This window comes from Canis lupus, chromosome 17, assembly GCF_048164855.1.
Source record: "Canis lupus baileyi chromosome 17, mCanLup2.hap1, whole genome shotgun sequence".
NCBI lineage: Eukaryota > Metazoa > Chordata > Mammalia > Carnivora > Canidae > Canis > Canis lupus.
Genome location: NC_132854.1, coordinates 44,284,773 through 44,303,989, shown reverse-complemented (window position 1 = coordinate 44,303,989; position 19,217 = coordinate 44,284,773). Strand labels below are relative to the sequence as shown.

Sequence of the window (19,217 nt, the reverse complement as noted above, 5' to 3'; positions counted from 1 at the left end):
AATTCAAAAGGTCTTGGGTGTTTGCATTCAATTTTTTTTTGCAATGTATTTTAAAAATGTATTGAAAGCCATTGTAGCACAGCTAACAAAGGATTGGTTATAAGTATGTAGTAAAGCGAATGTCTATAGTTGATACTAGACCAAAAATTAATATGCGTGTGGACATGCCTGGGTATAAATTTTCATATGAACTCCTGTCAAACATATAGGCATACTATTATGTATATATATATACGTCTATGTCTACACACATATGAAATGATTTACCCAATGTTTAATTGAGTAATTAATTAGTTTAATATAAACTTTAGCAAACAGAATATTTGCACTTTACCCACATTTACCTCTAGAAGCAAACAAATGCCAATAGCAGGCACTTCAGTGAAAGAACAAGCCCATGTCCAAATATAAGATGGAAAAAATGAGAAAGAAATTATGAAAATATATACCTTTAATTTGCAGACATATAAACACGTTTGGTACAGTACAGACACGTGATGCCAAAAAGTAGAATGATCCAGTTTAAGCTAAACACATTCCTTGTGTATACAGATATTTTGCTATAGCTCTCGTATAAAATAAAATTCCCAGCTCACACAATGAAGTGAAAGAGATCAATCACTAAGGAACCAGCTTGCTTCATTGCAAAGGATTCAGTAAAAGCGAAGTTATCAAAGAAATCTGCTGCTGGGCTTACAAATAAACTCTTGGACCTAATCCAAAGCCAAAGAAAGGAAGCCAGAAATGGTAGCCAACAAACCTAAACAACAACAAAAAGATAAGTATAACTTTTCTATAAAGGGCTCAACTAAAACAACCGGTGATGTACACACTAGCTTCTAGAATAATTCTGCTTTAACATGATTTTTATTTTCTCCTGTGATAAATGAGTTCAAGCGCATGAAAACCTAAAATATAACCCAAGTAGAAAGTACTACTGACAAGTTGTCAAAGCACTAAAATGTCGTGAACACCTAGGAAGCACCTAAGGATTGAAACATTTCTTTGCTCCTGGCTGTTTTCCTTGGACACAATTTCTAGTTACAATGTCTTTAAAAGGAGAATATACACATTTCCCCTGTAATAATAGCAAGTGCAGTGGTACAGGGAACAGAAAGCAATTTGAGTACACAGAAAGTGAAAGACTCTTCAGCAGGTCAAATCTTTAACACATGGCAATGCCTTCACCCTTGCTAAAAAGAAACTGCGCTTCTTGGTAATGCTTTCTCTTTCAAACTATACATGATGTACTGGTGAGGTAATAAACATTCTGCTTACGGACGCATTTCCTTTCTTGCAATATCATACATTGAAGTGCAGTGAAATTCAATTTATTTCAATTTCATATTTCTTAAATGTTAAAAACAATATATTTAAAATATACTCTTTCACTAATTTCATGTACAACAACTGTCCTGTACAATACCTCAAAACAGTTCCCTGCAAAGGAGCAGCTGATGCCCTCTTGTGGTTAAAGGACTTTTTCCACCAAAAAAAAAAAAAAAAAGCAATGTACCATTTCTTACCTTATTCCCAGGTTCTATCAATCTGCTTGGTGAATGAAAGCTGCAAATCATGTCCAAGCTTTTTTTTTTTTTAAATATATATATATATATATATATATTTATAACAGTTCTATAGCTGTTAGTACTAATTTTCATTAAAAAATGCTGTACACATTTTATAACCTCTGATTTCGAATTTAAAAACCTGTAAACAGCTTATTTACAATATAGTACAAGTTATAAATTAGTTGTTCTTCATTGGAACTGTCATCTACACACTCTTGTTTAGGTGATGAAGACTACCCAAAGCCAGTTAAAACAGTTCTGTGTTATTCACAAGAAAATATCAAATATTAGAAATAGCCATTGGTTTCCTCTCTCTCATATGCAAGTCAATTTTTCCTTTGAGTGGAATTTGTACTTCCAAATTTTCGTCTTCCCTGTGGTGCTTTTTCCCCCTCCTTAAACAGATGTATATGCCCATCCCTGTTACAAGTGTGATAGAACCCAAGCTTATTACAGACAGAGCTACGAGGGTGGGCACACAGGACCCAGACTCGATTTTCCTATGGGTTGGTTCTATTGAGATCTGTGGTTCTTTCTCCTCTATGTTAATTTCTGGTTCCTTTCTTAAAAGACTCTCGATGTAGCTCTCATTACTGACAGTGTCATTGACAAACAGGTTCACCATGACTGTGGAATGGAGAGGTTCTGGATAACCATGATCGCTCACTTTCACTAGTAAACGATGGAGTCCATAGTGTGTCTGCAGCAGCGCCTCTTCCAAAGTAATATTGCCGGTTTTAGGGTCAATCCTAAAGGACTCAGGCCGAGGACCTCTTCTTCCAATGATGCTGTAAGCTATGACAGCATTCATGCCTGTGTCTTTGTCAACAGCATAGACCTCTGTAACTGGGGAGCCGGGAAGTGTAGAAGGCAGTACCAACAGGTAGGACATGTTAGACTGAGGAAATAAAACAAGAGGAGGGTTGTCATTGATATCAAGAAGCAGAATTGTGATTTTTGCAGTCGAAGAGAGGGCAGGCTCACCCCCGTCAACAGCTTCGACCCACAAAGTATAGGAGCTTTGCTGCTCTCTGTCCAAAGAGACTTTGGCTCTCAGCATGCCCTTTCCTGTGTCTATGACAAAAATATCACTCTGGTTCACCACCGAGAGGGCAACCCATCCGTTTCGTCCGGCATCGGCATCTGTTACACTAATTACCCCAATCTCACCATACCCTGGAAAGTTTTCTGGCACAAAAAAGCTGAAGTCCTTGTTGATAAACCGAGGGCTGTTGTCATTTTTATCCAACACTGTGAGAGCCACAGTGGCTACTGATTCCCTGGGTGGCTTTCCAGAGTCAACAGCTCTGACTGTGTACCTGTACTTTTCTTTCTCTTCTCGGTCCAGCTGAGTGGAAACTGTCAGAATTCCTGTGACACTGTCTAAGGAAAAATATGATGGGGCATCAGGTCCCAGGAAATATGAAACTTGGCCTCTCTCTCCACTGTCAGCATCTGTCGCATACAGCTTAGTCAAAAAGGCATTGGGTGCATTATTTTCTTCAATAGTTAGTTCCAGCAAGGGTTGAAGGAAAACAGGAGCATTGTCATTGTCATCTAAAAGTTGCACTTTAATAATTTTTTTGACATGAAATCCCTCAGAGTTCCAGGCCACCACAGCTATTTCATAGAACTGCTGTAGCTCATAGTCCATTAGTTTTGTGGTTTCCAGCAAATACTCATTATTGTATGGTTTGTAGGGTGATAACCTAAATGGTCCTTCACCGTCCAGGTAGCAGTTCACCTTGTATTTACCTTCTGGATCTCTTATGGTGAAGAATGCAATTGGAGTGTTAATGGGTTCTAGTTCTTTCAGGTAAACAATACCATCTACCTCATTTGCTATATAACGAGGAACAATTTCAGGTGGTCTGAAAATAACTTTGATAATGGTCACCAGGGCTGTGGTCACAGCAGGGATGCAGCCTGGCCCATTAGCAAGGATGGTGAGCTTGTGAGTTTGCAGAACACTTCCCCCAATCTTACTGAAAAGTTTAATGACTCCGGTGGTTTCATCCAGATGGAATAAATCCTTGGACGCTTGTGGAACTTTCTGGCTGTAAGAGTAGGTGATCTGAGCATTGGTTCCCAAGTCTCTATCCACAGCCTGGACAGCTGCGACCGGTGTGCCCACTGTAGCATTCCCAAACACAGTGACATTGATTTGTGAGTCAGCGAAGAGAGGGCAATTGTCATTAATGTCAGTTATGCCAATGGTGAGGGTGGCGCTGCCCAACAGTGGTGGAGACCCACCATCCTCTGCTATGATGATGCTCACGTACTGGTCCTGGGTCTCCCTGTCCAATAGTCCCATGACAATGAGGTAGGGAGTGCGCTCCCCATTCTCGTTCTCCTCCACATCCAGGGTGAACATGCGATGGTAGTCCAGTAAGCGGTAGGTCTGCACCCCATTAGTGCCTATATCTGGGTCCATGGCAGGATGCTCTATGGCGAGCCGGGTGTTTATAGGTGCATTTTCCGGGACCCAGACAGAGATCTGGGAAACGGGGAACTGCGGGGCATTGTCATTGACGTCCCGGATGGCGATCTTCACCTTGACAAACCTAAAGTATTCCTGAGGCAGGACCAGTACATCCAAAAGCAAAAGACAAGAGTCCGAGGAAGGGGAGGAGGAGATGGAAATGCTGCCGCCCCAGGCAGCTCCCCCACCTCCTTCGAGACACAGGGCCTCCCGGTCGATCTCCTGGGCAGAAGTGTGCAGCTCCCCGGAGCGGTTGTCGAGGGTCACGTACTGGCCGCTCAGTCCCCGGGAGGCCAGGCTGAAGGAGAGAGGGGGGTTGCGCTCCGCGACCGCGCGCTCGGGCAGCTGCGACAGCTGGTCCTGCCTCCCGGGCGCGCGGGGCACCAGCCGCAGGTCCTCGGCCAGGCTGCCGATGAGCACCCCCGCCGGCAGTCCCTCGTTCAGGCTGTACAGAAGCTCCGTGGCCCGGCTGTAACTCGCCAGGCAGTTGAAGGGTCCCACGAAGAGGAAAAGCAGGAACAGATGCTGCAAGGGGGGGGTGGGGGGAGAAGGCTCGTTACAGCCGCGCGGGAACACGGGGGCTGGGGTCCGAAACCCGGGCGGCTGGGTCATCGTCTTTGCCCCCATCCCCGTTACCAAGGGCAACCCCTGCAGTCGGAGAGGGGCGACGAGGAGGAAACTTGCTGCAAGGCAGAAGTGTAAGGGGCAACATTGTCGCCCAAACTTACATTTTCTGTTCCCTTTCCAGCCTCCCCTCCCCCCCCGCCCCCCGCCGCTCTCCATCAGCCCCCTCCCGAGCCGGAGAGCATCCCTGGAAACACACGCCAAGACTGGAGGCCCCCGACTCCGGGACTGCGCCACGCCGCGGGGAAGCCACGGGGGAGGCTACGGAGAGGGGGGAGGCTGGGGGGAGCCAGGGCCGGCAATTCATCAACTGACTTCCCAGTGAAACGTTTCTACCACTGAGGTCTCCGGAACGCGACGTGGGTCGCATCCCTGAATACGAGACCCCCCGCAGCAGCAGCAGCAGCAGCAACAACATCGGTAATAGTAATAATAATATGGAAAACGTAGAGGTGCTTTCCCTTCCAAACCAGCCCCCCCCCCCCCCAATTAAATAAACACTTTAGGTCAGAGAAGTGATTTTCATTTTGGCTCTCCTCTAGTGTCAAATCGGAAGGATCCGGATCTCCACCTCTTATCAAGCCCTCACTAACCACCCCCCCACCCGGCCCCCCGAGCGACCAGAAGTAGACGCTGAAAATGCTTAACGCAAAAACAATTTGTCCATTACAGCGGCCAGTCCGGGCAGGTGCCGACAGCAAGAAAGAATCCCCGCGCCCCAGTATCTCCAGTGGATCGAGCCCCCCCCCAGCCCCAACCTCATCTGCCTACATTTCAATTTCGGAAACTTACTCTCCCGACCCAAGGGCTTTGCCAATCTCGTGCTAAGACACCTTAACCCCCCAAAACTCCTTTTCCCTCCCTTCCAGCCTTCGCGTGAAGTTTGGATTCCGGGGAGAGGTTTTTTTTTGTTTTGTTTTTGTTTTTGTTTTTTGGTTTTTTTTTTTTTTTTTGCAAAAGCTGCCTCGCGCGCGGCACCGCCGCAACCGGGCGGGGGGCTGCAGGGCTCCCGGACCCCAACCCTTACCGGCAGGCGGCTGCGGCTGCGGCTGCGGCTGCTCCTGGGACGACTTAGACGCCCCATATCCAGGCGCGGGTGCCGGGTCGCCGGGCGCCAGCTCAGAGCCGGGGCCCGCGAGCAGCGCGCGTTCCCTCGGCCGCGCACTCCCAGGGCGGCTGCGGTCGGCGCGCTCCTGACCGGAGGGCGGCACAAGACACTCCCTCTCGGTTCATGCAAATCGCTGGGGGAACTTCAGCCAATAGTCACCGGCTCGTCAATTAAGGACGGGGGCTAACGGGCGTTGGGGGGTGCGGAAAGGGCGCGGGGCCCGAGGGCACGGGCTGGGGCCGGACGCCGCGGGAGGCGCCACCCGGCCCGGGCCCCGCGGCGCGCGCGCCCACCAGCCTCGCCGGTCGCAGCCCGAGTCCACAGGTTGCGGGCGCGGGAGGGAGAATCCGCATCAATCAAGAAGCCTGCTCGTAGATCCGCTGGAGAGAGGGAGAGGGGGGAAGTGGGCGCCACCGAGCAGCCGCAGGCGCGAGCCCCAAAACGCTTCGCTTTGCCACCAGCTCTTCGGAGACACTTGCAACCGAGCGGGGTTTGCACAGGGAAGGGGCGGGGGCGGGGCGGGGGCGGGGGAATCCGCGCTCCTCTGCGGAGCGAAGGGACTTAAAACTCTCTTTGAAGGTGGTTTGAGCCCAAAAGGCAGCTCGAGCGCCGCGGCGTCGCTGAGGGCCTCGACGTGCTCTCGTCCCGCGTCCTCGCGGGCGGCGGCGGCAGAGCGCGCGGGGGGTTCTGGGTGTCCCGGCCGCGCGGTCTGCACCTGAGAGGCGGGTCGTGGCTTCCGGCCCCGGGAGGGAGCCCGGCGGCGGCGGCGGCGTGGAAGCAGCTGTGGGGAGACTGACCCGAGGGGTTCTGCCGGCCCGCAGGTTGCACCGACTTCTCTGAGGGGGGGCCTGAAGCCTTAGGTAGGAAAAAAAAAAATTGTTACTTTTCAAATTATCCCTTTTTTTTTCTTCCTGGGAAAAGTGGCCCTTTCGAAAGGAACCCTGAAGGGGTGTGGTGCAAAAAAAAAAAAAAAATGCTGAGATTATTTCCTCAGACTGTCACACTACGTTGCCACCAGAGCTGTTTCCTCATTTATAAAATCAGGACTGGGGAGAGACTCCAATACATTAAGTCTGTGAAACACTTTTTGATCTGTGGGGTGCCATATAAATAATGGAAAAGGCCATTGACCTTTTCCCTGAGTAGACATTTCTCTTCATGCCTGGGCTTCCACATAGCCTCTGCACTGCCCTGAACAAAAAAAAAAAAAAAAAAAAATTCCTCCCCACTGCATATTTAGTGGCTGGGCCCAGAATAGAAAAATCTTCCTTTTGGGTCAGAGAAGGATCTGACATCCTGTGCTTTACATAGGAACCACTTTAATTTTCCTAGTCTACCGTATACTAACTAGAATATGAATTGGGCGGGGGGGAGGGGGACCAATTGTTTAGCTCCTTCCTATTATCTCTTCATCTCTGTTAATTCTAGAGACACAGAGTCCTGCAACGGACAACACCCTACATCAAAACACTCGGTCTGTGTAACTGTTTCTTATTGCACGAATGCGACCGTCCGCGGAGTCCACAAGCAAAATTCCCTATTATACGTATCTAGCTTATGACATGGATCTGATTTATGAAATTAACCCCTTTAAGCTCTTTACAGTGAAATTGGAGGGCTGCGAAGAGGTGAACACACACAGCAACACGTACACGTGGGTGTGAAGCCATTCTACAGCTGATAAAGCACAGTCCGGGAAGTGATCAAGCACACGTACATCTCTTCTTCTTCAGCAGCTGACTCTGCCCTACAGCTGAACTTTTACCATAATTGGTAAATGTTTACCGAGGGATCTGTAGTTGAAACATATCTGACTCCAAAAATCAGTATCAAGCTCCTTCTAAAATGCGTTTAATTTGTGTCTTCACACAATACCCACAGCTTCTGGAAGTTTGGGGCACATGGCCAGAGGCAGGCAGTAAGTCAGCAGTCAGAATACATGCAAGCAGGGCCCACTGTCTGAATTTTTTTATATATAAAGATTTTATTTATTCTTGAGAGACACAGAGAGGGAGGCAGAGATACAGGCAGAGGGAGAAGCAGGCTCCATGCTGGGAGCCCAATGTGGGACTCGATCCCAGGACCCCGGGATCATGCCCTGAGCCAAAGGCAGATGCTCAACTGCTGAGCCACCCAGGTGCCCCCCACTGTCTGAATTAATTTTACATCTCTACAAACAGCAACAGTGCTACACTGTATATCCCCCTCACAGTTCATGTCCTCTCCAATAAGTTAAAATCACTCACCTTTTATTTTGGTGAAGATATAAAATCTCTCTTCCTAATTTGTCCTTTGCTTACAATGACACTACACAGGAGCTGTAGTTTACGAAGACGATCCAATTGAAGTGACATCACCTCTTTGTAATTATTTTGAGGACAACCTTTAATTCTCCCTGGACTCTTGCACTCTTTCTTTCTCTAATTTGCAGTGGATACTTTGGGCACAGATGTACCATTTTCAAGTGTCCCCATCCCACATCCCAGCAGAGTTTTGGTCTTCTGACCATATCCAGCTGGTTTCTATGAAAAGGTTAAGTGTTCCTCTTACGCTTCATGAAGTAGGCAAGAAACGAAATCTATGTATTCTGTAATACATAGAATTTAGTAATATAATATTTCTAGAGTTTCTAAAAAGCATGGTCATATGAATTATAATGTAAGTTGAAACGCAGAAGTTAAACATTCTGGAGATAATGCTTAGAATGACAATAATAACTCCTGTCGCTTTGTGATTGCAAAGTCCCTGGATGGAAGTTTGTCATCAAAACTGGAAGACCTTGGGACAATTTGAGGTAAAACCTTCAGGTCACAATTCAAACTGTTAACTGAGGTACTTGTTATTATCTTTCCTTTTTGAAGATCTAAGCAGAGGTTTCATGCAGGGTTACACTGTAATTTGGCCTCAGGGAAAAAAAAAAAAAACAGACCAAATACCCTTCTTTTTTCTCCCATACCTTCATCCTGGCTACAGTGAAAACATTCCCAGACTCTTGTTCCTTATGATGCCAGCCCTGTGACCTGCCATCTGGTGTCACATAGTTCTTTCTAAAGATGACCTGGAGAGCTTCTGTTCTATTCCTCCCTTGAAAATAATACTTATGAACTTCTCAGATGTCTCAACTGCACTGGGCTTGCTTCCCAGGTGTTTTATAAAAATTGATATAGAAGAATAGTTAGATTATATACCTCCCAAGCCTATTTTTCCTATAGAAAAGGAAAACAATTTGATAAGAATAGATGGTACACTGAGCAGAGTGAGGAAATTTGGATTCTCTGGGTTTTCTGGGTTATTGCTAGGATACTGTGTGACTTTAGGTAAGAAATCACACCTCTCTGTTTCAAATTTCCCGTAAATACACCCCTACACTCTACAAGGACTTATATTCATTAAATAGCTTCCCTAATATCTGTCATTAACAGACACTGAATAATGATACACAGGTTAGATAATTATTTTCTGCATGACATCCCTGAAAGTTAATAATAATTCTCATTTACTGCAAGGTTCTCTCCTTGTAGTCTTATCTCTTTATGAAGTGTGAGCATGCTTGTAAGTGTCCATCAGGATATCATCTTCAAACTTTGTACATTTATCAAATATACCCTAAAACTTTAAAAATATTTGAGGTAACTATGTTTTCCAGGTAGCTTTTATTTTGAACTATTTAAAGTATTTAAAATATATACACAGATATTTAAACCTATTTTGAACCATAGTTCTATAAATGCTCTAATTAATTCAAGATTGAGAATAGGTATAAATTTATAATATGACCTTAAGATTATTCCATTTCTGCTTGTTAATATATGAAATTAGCAGTCCTTTTAGATGACTTAGATGTATGTATATATGATGTATATTATATATGCATAAATATAAATAGTATAAAATATAAGATATAAAAATTCAGTATAATATAAAATAATATAAATAGGTAATTAAATATGCATGTATATACAATATTTTATACATATATTCTTTTACATAATATGTGTGTATGGAATGCATGTTTATACACACACACACACATTCCTTTTCTGATCCAACAATCAAGACTGAGAGCTGATCACATTTATAAAACCAATGCAATATTTGAAAAATAATAAAATTGACCATTTATTGTCACTTATGTTTTAAACATGCTACTGGGTGTTTTACATGTCTATTTGCTTACTGTTCATAACAATTTTACAATGTAGGTATCATTATTTCAATTTTACAGACCTAAGTCACATGCGTATCAATATCTGTGGCCTCCAAAGCTCACATTCTTTCTGTTCTGGTACGCCCTTCTCATCTGAATAGACGGATCTAGGGCCTATATACATTTAGATATATTTCAAGCCAACAAACATTAATCACTCAAATACAGTAGGAAAAACATTGGAGGCATAGATTTGCTATATAATGCCTTTTTGAAGTAAGAACTTCTTTAGTCAGTTACTATGTTCTAAACAGATATATATACAGAAACACAAACTCTTCTGTGTCTGACTAGCTTCACTCTTCTTACAACTTGTAGACTTAGAATACATTTTGTGTGTAGATTTATTGTGTGTACTTGAAAGTCCTGAAAAGTTCTAAGTAATTTTATGGATTGCCCAGCTAACCCTCATTTTATACATTAGTTGAAAGCAAGATAAGTGGTGCATAACTAATTCAAGTCTTAAAAATACTCCTATTTCTTGGAATAGTAGATTTTGGCCTCAGGATTGGATCTGATGTTAGAGGATAACTTAGAAAAAGAACAGTTATTTTCTTACCACCCTTGACTTCCAAAAGCCTTGATATTAAACATTGCTATATGTACTAGTCAGTTATTTTATATTATTTTTCCAATTTACAAATATGTTTAAGAAACAATACTGCAGTAGCTCCCCCTTATTTGCAGGGCTTATGTTCCAAGACCTTCAGGGGATGCCTGAAGCCATACATCATACTGAGAGCTGTTTTTCCTATACATATGTACCTTTGATAAAGCTTAATTTATAAGTTAGGTACAATAAAAGATTAACAATGATAACAATAAAGTAGAACAATTTTAACAATATACTGTAATAAAAGTTATGTGAATATGGCCTTTCTCTGTCTCTCTCAGAAATCTTACCATTCTGTACTCACCCTAGTTGTGATGACGTGAGATGATAAGACATCTACACAATCAGGTGGAGTGAGGGGTGAACAGAATGGCACGGGGACTGTGACCTAGCATTAGGCTACTGTTGACCTTCTGACAACATGTCAGAAGGAAGATCATCTGCTTCTAGACTACAGCTGCCCATGGGTAACTAAAACCCCTGGAAAAATTGAGGAAAAAGGGTGGCTGTCGGGGGGGGGGGGGCTTTAATTTAGGTAAATTGTTGTTCAAGTATATTAAACTTAAAAAAAAAAAAGCCTACTTGCATTTTTCCTACACAGCTCAGAGATTAATTGTGCAGCTAATAGGAAATTACCAGATCGGTTCTTTTGCTAAAAAAAGCTGTATAATTACTTTAGTAAATAAATATACTATTTATACTACTTGTACAAAAGGATGCAAATAAGATAATTTAGTATAATACAAACTTGTCTTCTAAAACATTTAACACTGAACTGTGCAATTTATGTGACTTTTGTAAGCATTAGACTATACTGATACTTTCTTTTTGTTTTAGAAAACTGGGTGTAAATGGATCTTACATTTCTCCTCTTTCCCCACATATTCCAATAGGAAGGGTAGAGTAGGGTAGAACAGTTAGTAGGGTAGAGCAGTTCTTTTATTTTCAGAACTTAATTAGCCTCACTTTAACAGGGATAAGTATAGCTAGGCAAAGTCATCAGAAAACCCCAGGCCCAATTTTAGCTCACATTTTCAACTTTCTCTCCTTATCCTCAAAATAAATTTTAAAAGTCATTTCCAACTCATTTAAATTTCACATTCTTTCTTCTCACTTCTGGTAGAGGTGATAATGAGCAGTGAAATCATCAAAAGAAAGGTAGTAGGATTGAGGAGGAGACAAAATGAAAGGCGTGGAAAATCCACAAAGTGGATCAGCAGTGGCTGAATAATGAACAGTTCAGTGAATGCAGTTTATCGATGACAGTGTGCCTTACTTCCCGGAGTCAGACCCTGGGAGACTAGAAAGAAGGCAGAGGTATGGGCTGTGAGAGGATAAACTAATCATAAGCCCTATAAATTAGCATAGAAATTAGGTCAGGGGCAAAACAAATCCATTGAAGGAGAGAAATCATTTTACGTTTTATTTTAGGGCACTGATCCCATGCCCCGTGTTCTTCAGATGCCAGTTCTTCACTCGCAGGCTGAAGTGTTACATTTGGAAAAGCTTCATGAAAATTTGTGCTCAGGTAATGTTTTTACACAGATCGACAGATCTTTAGCCTGGCTTTACAACATCTCTTTTTATCTGATTCTTTGAATCTAAGGTAGGATTGTTAAAACCTGCGTGACGGCTCTGATCCCAGGGTGTGTGGTATATGAAAGCACTGAGCTAGTATTGCAGGGCCAATGAAAGGCTTTTTCAGTGACGTAGAAAGTCAACATTTTCATGGTGCAGAACTATGATCGCTAGCTGCTTCTTTCTGGATTATCTTTTTAGGGAGAGGGTAGGGATTGCTGACCTCAATTTCACTTACTGCTAACATCTACCAATTACTGAGCACCTAACTTTTGCCAGGTGCATGGTGAGCATTAGCTCTGATCTTCACAAGGACCCTGCAAGTTAATAATGACCCCATTTTAAAGATAAAGAATCTGAGAATTTCAGAGGGTAAGTAGGTTGCCTGAGGTTACACAGCTGGGAAGTGGCCAAGCTAGGACTGAACAAGAAAAATTTGAGGTAGTTTATTTTAAGGTTGGTGAATCTTTCTCCTATATATTCACTGAAATAAGCACACATATTGAGTATTGAATATGTGCACGTTATAAACAATGCATAGAATGTGATAGCAACAGGATCATTAAAAAATACCAAACTTGTAGGAAAATTGGACAATTATTGACAAAATGTAAATGTCATATTTATGAAATGATGCATAGTTTCTTCTTTATTTTGATTATCAAGAAAAGGAAGTCATTAATGGTCTGAAGTTATATGCCAATAAGACTTTTTTTAAAAAAGATTTTTTATTTATTTATTTGACGGAGAGAGAAAGTGAGCAGACGAAGCAGGAGAGGGAGAACCAGACTCCCTGCTGAGCAGGGAGCCCAATGTGGGGCTCATTGTGGAGCTGGATCCCAGGACTATGGGATCATGACCTGAGCCTAAGGCAGGCTCTTAACCAACTCAGCCACCCAGGCGCCCACCAATGAGACATTTATTTGGTGAAAGTAATAATGCTTATTGATAATGAAATAATAAATATTCTAAAGGCTACCTAATTCTTAATTATAGGTAATATTTAAATCCTGTCAAGTTGGTACTAACTTGATTTAAAATACAATATTAATAAGTATAGTTTTTTCTCTCTTTATGGATAAACTTTTAATGACAAAATTGTTTTATTAACTTTATTTTAAATATTTCTACCTGCCTTTAGGGTTTAAAATGAGATAAATGTAGATAAGGGGACTATTACTAGATTAATATTTGTCATTACCCAGAATTTAGATTTTGTGCAATTTAACACTCATGGACAAAGGGGAAAAGAAAGCTAGAAAGAGAAAAAGGATAAAAAGAAAAAAATTGATTTGTGTGGGAAGCAAACTTTTTATATTATATTTTTCTCTAAATGGAAAGGATTAAAAATGTCTTGAATGTGCCATAAGCATGACATATATTCTCTATAGAAGCAATTTTTTTTACTTTACATGTGGAAATATATGATGTACTTTCTTGAACAAAAAGAATATTTCCACCTCCATATTTCAATACATTAAAAAAACACCCAAATCTATTAGAGTCATGTCAGAGCTTGTTAAACGATTAAGTAATGATCATAAAAGGCATTTGACACACAACCTATACTAGTCATAAAGCTGAAAAAAACCTAAGATAGACTTGTTAGCTGTGCACATGAATATTTTAGCATTTTTGTGTTATTTCTGGATCAAGATTGAGTCCAGGTGCCATTTCCACATAACTGTGTATATGAAAGTGAGGTTCTTCTAGGCTAGACATGAACAGATCCTTGGAATCTACATCACGGCCAGTCTGGCTATCTATGGTGTTATACCACAGCCTACATTTAACTTCTTAATACTGCAATCAAAGCAGCAGTGAATTTTTTTTTTTTTTTTGTAAAAGGATAGGTTTTCACTTCTACTTACTGTTAATAAAAAAAATACTAGCTATCTTGAGTCACCTTTATATTTTTCTCTCCAGTAGATTTTGGCAATTAGGCAGCATATCCTTAGACATCATCAGACGCTGAAGGACAGTAAAAACAACATAAAAGGTGCTTGACCCTTTTTATTGTCATTGCCTTTGTGTATTTATAGCCCACTTTCCTTGACTTTACATGTTCATAGTCCACTTTTCCCAACTCTGTGACACTACACTTAAGTATGTTTCATATCTAATACCTCTGACCTCTATTGACTTTGTTGGATTTCCTCTTCTCACCATTTAACTATAGGTTTCACCAAAGATTCTATTTCCTTCTAGTCACTCACTGGGAAGCCCTCCCATTTTAATTCTAGTCATCTCTTTCTATATCTAGCCTTCCTGATGCCACTCCTAAAGTCCCCAAATTCTATACATCCAAAACTTCTCCTGTTACCAGAAGTCATCTACAGTTGAAAAAAGCTTTCTCCCAGGTGACACTGAAGTCCCTCCCTAAGGATACTTACTCCTTTTCATTCAAAATGGCCTGTTCTAGGTCAAATAATGTAACATGGGATGGTACCTTTAGCACAGAACAGAAATATCCATGCTCATAAACATACTGATTACCGATTTGTGAATATTTACTTTATAAATATTGTGAAACCAACAACTAATCTTGTCATTTGTTGAGAGAAGGCAAAACTGAGAGGCATAGTTTTGTTTTCACCCTATCAATACATACAGAGCTAACCATTCCTGGAACATAGCAGATACTGAAGTACAAGAAATCACACAGCAGGGAATGCCTGGGTGGCTCAGCAGTTGGGTGTCTGCCTTTGGCTCAGGCATGATCTGCAGTTCTGGGATCGAGTCCCACATCAGGCTCCCTGCATGGAGCCTGCTTTTTCCTCTGCCTCTGTCTCTGCCTCTCTCTCTGTATGTCTCTCATGAATAAATAAATAAAATCTTAAAAAAAAAAAAAAAAAGAAATCACACAGCAGTACAGAGCATTGTCGCCTGAGAAAAGTCTGCAACCTATCTCACAAGGGGCCTCAGAGAGTTGAACTAGAGTGGTAAGGAAATAATAACAGCCATCAGTTTTTGAGCATTCACTGAACTAAGATATACAGTTGACTCTGGATCAACACAGGGGTCAGGGGCTGACCCCCTCCACCCATGCAATTGAAAATCCATGTATAACTTTTGACTCCCCTCAAACTTAACTACTGGCCTTACCAATAAGCATAAAAAAAATCAATGAACACATATTTCATATATGTATTATATACTGTATTCTTACAATAAAGTCAGCTAGAGGATCTAAAATTTTATTAAGAAAATCATAAGGAAGAGAAAATACATTTACACTATACTGTAGCTGTTTACTGAAAAAATCCACGCATAAGTGTATCTATGCAGTTCAAATCCATGTCATTCAAGGGTTGACTGTATATACATATTCACATATATAGACACACATATATTTATATGTGTATTTGAGTGTACATATGTGTGTGTTGTACATAAATTCTCACAACAGTCCTATCAGATGGGAATTATTGTTTCCAATTTAAAATAGGGACAGTAGAGTTTAAAGATTTATATATGTTATCCAAGATCACACGGCCACATTTAAAGATTTTTTTCTTTTATTTTTAAGTAATCTCTATACCCAACATGGGGCTTGAACTTACAACCCCAAGATCAAGAGTTGCATGCTCTACTGACTGAGCCAGCCAGGCACCCCCACACAGCCATATTAAAAACCTTCCAAGCATACCTTAACTCGGGCACTATATATTGGTATGCTACATAGTTGCACAGGCTGAAAATCTAATTTTGGGAAGGAGAGGAGATGGAGTATTTTAAAATCTAATGCTTAACTTATATTGACTTAGCTATATGTCCCAATTTCCTAAGTCCCTTTTAGCCTATTGTCTTAGGGCATTGATAAAAAAGTACCTTCTTTCACTCTAAAATACTGTGGTTTAGATAATGAAATATAAGGCCAACTTAAGTGAACCATATGTACAAGATTGGTGCAGAAACTCAATGTGCAATGAAAATATAACTGTTACAAAGACTTTCACGCTTCTGTGGCATGGTCAGTGTATTCTTTTCTGAAGACAGATCTAAGTGGGAAGCAAAAGAACTAGGAGAATCAAACTATAAAGTGAGTCAAATGTTAATTCATAGCCGGCTGAGTCCAGGACTATGCAGCCAATGGAAATGGGATTCTCACAGCCATTTGCTTCAGTTCCAGTTACCGCTCTTCAATGCACACTTCCTCTGGGATACTCCTTTTATTGTTTCCAAAGCTGGTTGGTCTCTCTGCTGATGAACACATGCTTTATTAAAAAAAAAAAAAAAAGACAAAAAAAACAAACAAAAAAACCACATAAATACCTTTCTCAGGGTATGACAGCAAGCTTGATGACCGGGAACCATTCTGTTTTCACTGGAGAGCAGTTTTATGCTTCTGCTCTGATTCTGTGATCAGGAAGAAGGTGTTTTTCCTATTGCCAAGGTATGGAAGGGCGTTTCATGGTAGCCTGTAGGTCGGGGCAAAGGGCCCACATTGTGCCTATGAGCCTAGGCTTTGCAGACCTGGCTTCCCCCATTCTACAAGTTACTGGTGATATATCCTAGAGTTTTACTTACAATTTTGAAGAGTCAGTTTTTCCATTTGATGAAAAGGGTTGAAAATTATCAACACTTGCCACTTGCCATGCACTGTCACAGGAACACTATCCATGGTAAAGCATTTAAGTTTCATGACAATCATATATCCAGGGACTGTTAACTGTGGATGTTTTAATATGAGGTATAAAGAGGCTCATGAATTTGCCCCAGATCATGCAGCCAGTAATGAAGGAGCTGAGATTGGAAATGAGGCAGTGTGCCCCAGAACCTGCACTCTCTGACCCCCATGTATTTTGTCTTGTAAAACAGGACTGAGAGTACTTATCTACTAGTGGTTCATATTTAAATGAGTGAATGCTTTTAAAGCCTGTCACGGTTCTGGCACAGAGTAAGGTTCAATCAATGCTAGCTATAAAGGTTATAGTTCCATTCACTCCTTTCTCTCTCCTTCCCATCCTTCATTTTCACCCAAGTTAGACCATGATTCTTTTTATTTTCGATACCACATAATTATTGCTGTTTTTATATCTTTTTCACCAATTAAAAAGTCCTATGCTGTCTGCTTAGCTTTTTCAAAATATGCTTATTCTTCACAGTCCAGCATATGGAACCTTTTTCATTCAACTTTTTTGGTGCCTTCATCCATGTCAATTTTGATTCCTAGGAGTTTTATTATAATTAGATTTCTGGAATAAGTTATGATCATTTTGCAGGTGTTCACATATTCTATATCATTTTTGGACAGAATAAAATTTACTCATATAGGTTTGCCATGTGGATATAAACATTTTACTTATTTCAGCATTGCATATAAATATCTTTTCAATGAAGCATCCACAACTTTGCAAACATTTATGATTGTCTACTACGTTACTAAATATTGGATATGTGTTTTAAATGGGGTGTAAAATTAAGGTTTTCTGGTATGTTTCAGTAAATATATCTCAAGAATTTTTTGGTAGTTTGTAATAGCACCTGTAGTGTATGAGGATACTCATTTGTCTACAGTGATATCATTACTAGATAACATAAAGATTTATTTCCAATATGATAGTTCCAAATAGCATTTATTATTGTTTTTACTAGAATGGTAATAATTTGAGAACATAGAAAATTTCTTTTATGTTTTAATTTTGGGGGAAATGAGTAGTTTTTATTATTGCTTTATAGACTTCATTAAACAATAGAGGTGATGGTGCCATTTTTTTCTTTCAAATGCTTGGTAAATTTCTTATTTGCTTTGACTTGGCTTGTATTTGCCCAACTAAATAACAAGCTCTGTATAGTATCATGGTAACACAAATAGTTAATGTTTAACTAATAATTTTCAAATGGCTAAAAATGCTAATCTTTTAGATTTTAATTATTTATTAGATATTCTAAAATGTCTTCAAGTTTCACTAGCAGCACAGATAATAAATTTCTAAACACAGGAGACTCGTCTGGTTATACAGTACTTGCATAGCACTATTTATTTAATTTTAATGAACATAATATTGTGTATTAACATTAATGTACTTTGACTATAGTATGTATTATGTAGTACTCCAATGTGAGCATACACAGTGTAATTAGTATTCCCTTACGAGTTAAAATGTAATGTGTGGCTAACTTTGTTTAGTGAAGCAATTTGAAATTCTTTCTTGCCAGATTCAATATAGGCAATGTCATATTCTCATTCTCATCTCTGCTAGATGGACCTCCTAGCATCCAGAGATGGTTGGTCCCATGAGATCTGCTAATCCATTTGTTCCTTTCCTTGGTCAATAAATTCTTCCCCAGAGTTCAGCAAAATGACAATAATGTAAATATACTTTGCTCCTCCAGGGAAAATATTTCCTTTTTTTCTTTGCTTTGATAAACTGTTCTTTTCATTTTTGGCTCTAGTTTAAAACATGAGGGAGAGCAATAAATGAACAACTGAATGAAAATGAAAACTTAGAGTTGCTTCCCCAGTAGAGTAAATGCCTCTGGGTAATGAGAGACTCTCTTTTATTCTGCCTGTGGTCTATGGTATATTTTTCTTATCTGCAAAGTACAGGAAATAATACCTTTCTCTGATGTTGTGCAGATTAACTAAAAGTATGTCTATAAAGAGCTTAAATTTCTGTAGCAAAAAAAAAAAAAAAAACTCTTTTTTCACTCTCAGTGTTCAAGTAGTCTTCAATCCCAAATCTTGATATATAAAGCTATCATCGGAGCATTACGGAAGAATCCTTTTGTACTGAAGTGTCTATTAGTCTCCACTATTGTCTTTCTACCCTCTCCTACTTCTCCCTTTTCTCTGGCTTATATTTCCTTTGTGTAATAGAAAAAATATGTTGTTTCTAAAAATCAAAAGTATCATTAGGGATCCCTGGGTGGCGCAACGGTTTGGCGCCTGCCTTTGGCCCAGGGCGCGATCCTGGAGACCCGGGATCGAGTCCCACGTCGGGCTCCCGGTGCATGGAGCCTGCTTCTCCCTCTGCCTGTGTCTCTGCCCCTCTCTCTCTCTCTCTCTCTGCCTCTCATGAATAAATAAA

The 19,217-nt window shown here is 40.8% G+C and overlaps 1 protein-coding gene and 1 long non-coding RNA gene across 7 annotated transcripts in view; one reads left to right on the top strand and one right to left on the bottom strand.

The window, feature by feature from the left end:
* Nucleotides 1-433: 433 nt before the first annotated feature.
* PCDH20 (protocadherin 20) lies at nucleotides 434-6,053 on the bottom strand. Its single transcript, XM_072782842.1, has 2 exons — nucleotides 5,705-6,053; nucleotides 434-4,578 (listed from the first exon to the last, which is right to left on the bottom strand). Exons 1-2 carry the CDS (start codon nucleotides 5,759-5,761, stop codon nucleotides 1,852-1,854), a joined length of 2,784 nt encoding a protein of 927 aa, XP_072638943.1. The 5' UTR covers nucleotides 5,762-6,053; the 3' UTR covers nucleotides 434-1,851.
* A 453-nt stretch (nucleotides 6,054-6,506) lies between these two features.
* Nucleotides 6,507-19,217, top strand: part of LOC140608051 (uncharacterized) — a 44,336-nt gene continuing 31,625 nt past the window's right edge. For 4 of the 6 annotated variants that reach the window (XR_012010005.1, XR_012010009.1, XR_012010007.1 and 1 more), the window contains exons 1-4: nucleotides 6,507-6,645; nucleotides 7,214-8,579; nucleotides 10,887-11,072; nucleotides 12,037-12,133. This is a non-coding gene — a long non-coding RNA (uncharacterized lncRNA). The remainder of the gene's footprint in view (nucleotides 6,646-7,213; nucleotides 8,580-10,886; nucleotides 11,073-12,036; nucleotides 12,134-19,217) is intronic. The other 2 variants (XR_012010006.1, XR_012010008.1) reach the window with 2 other exon arrangements.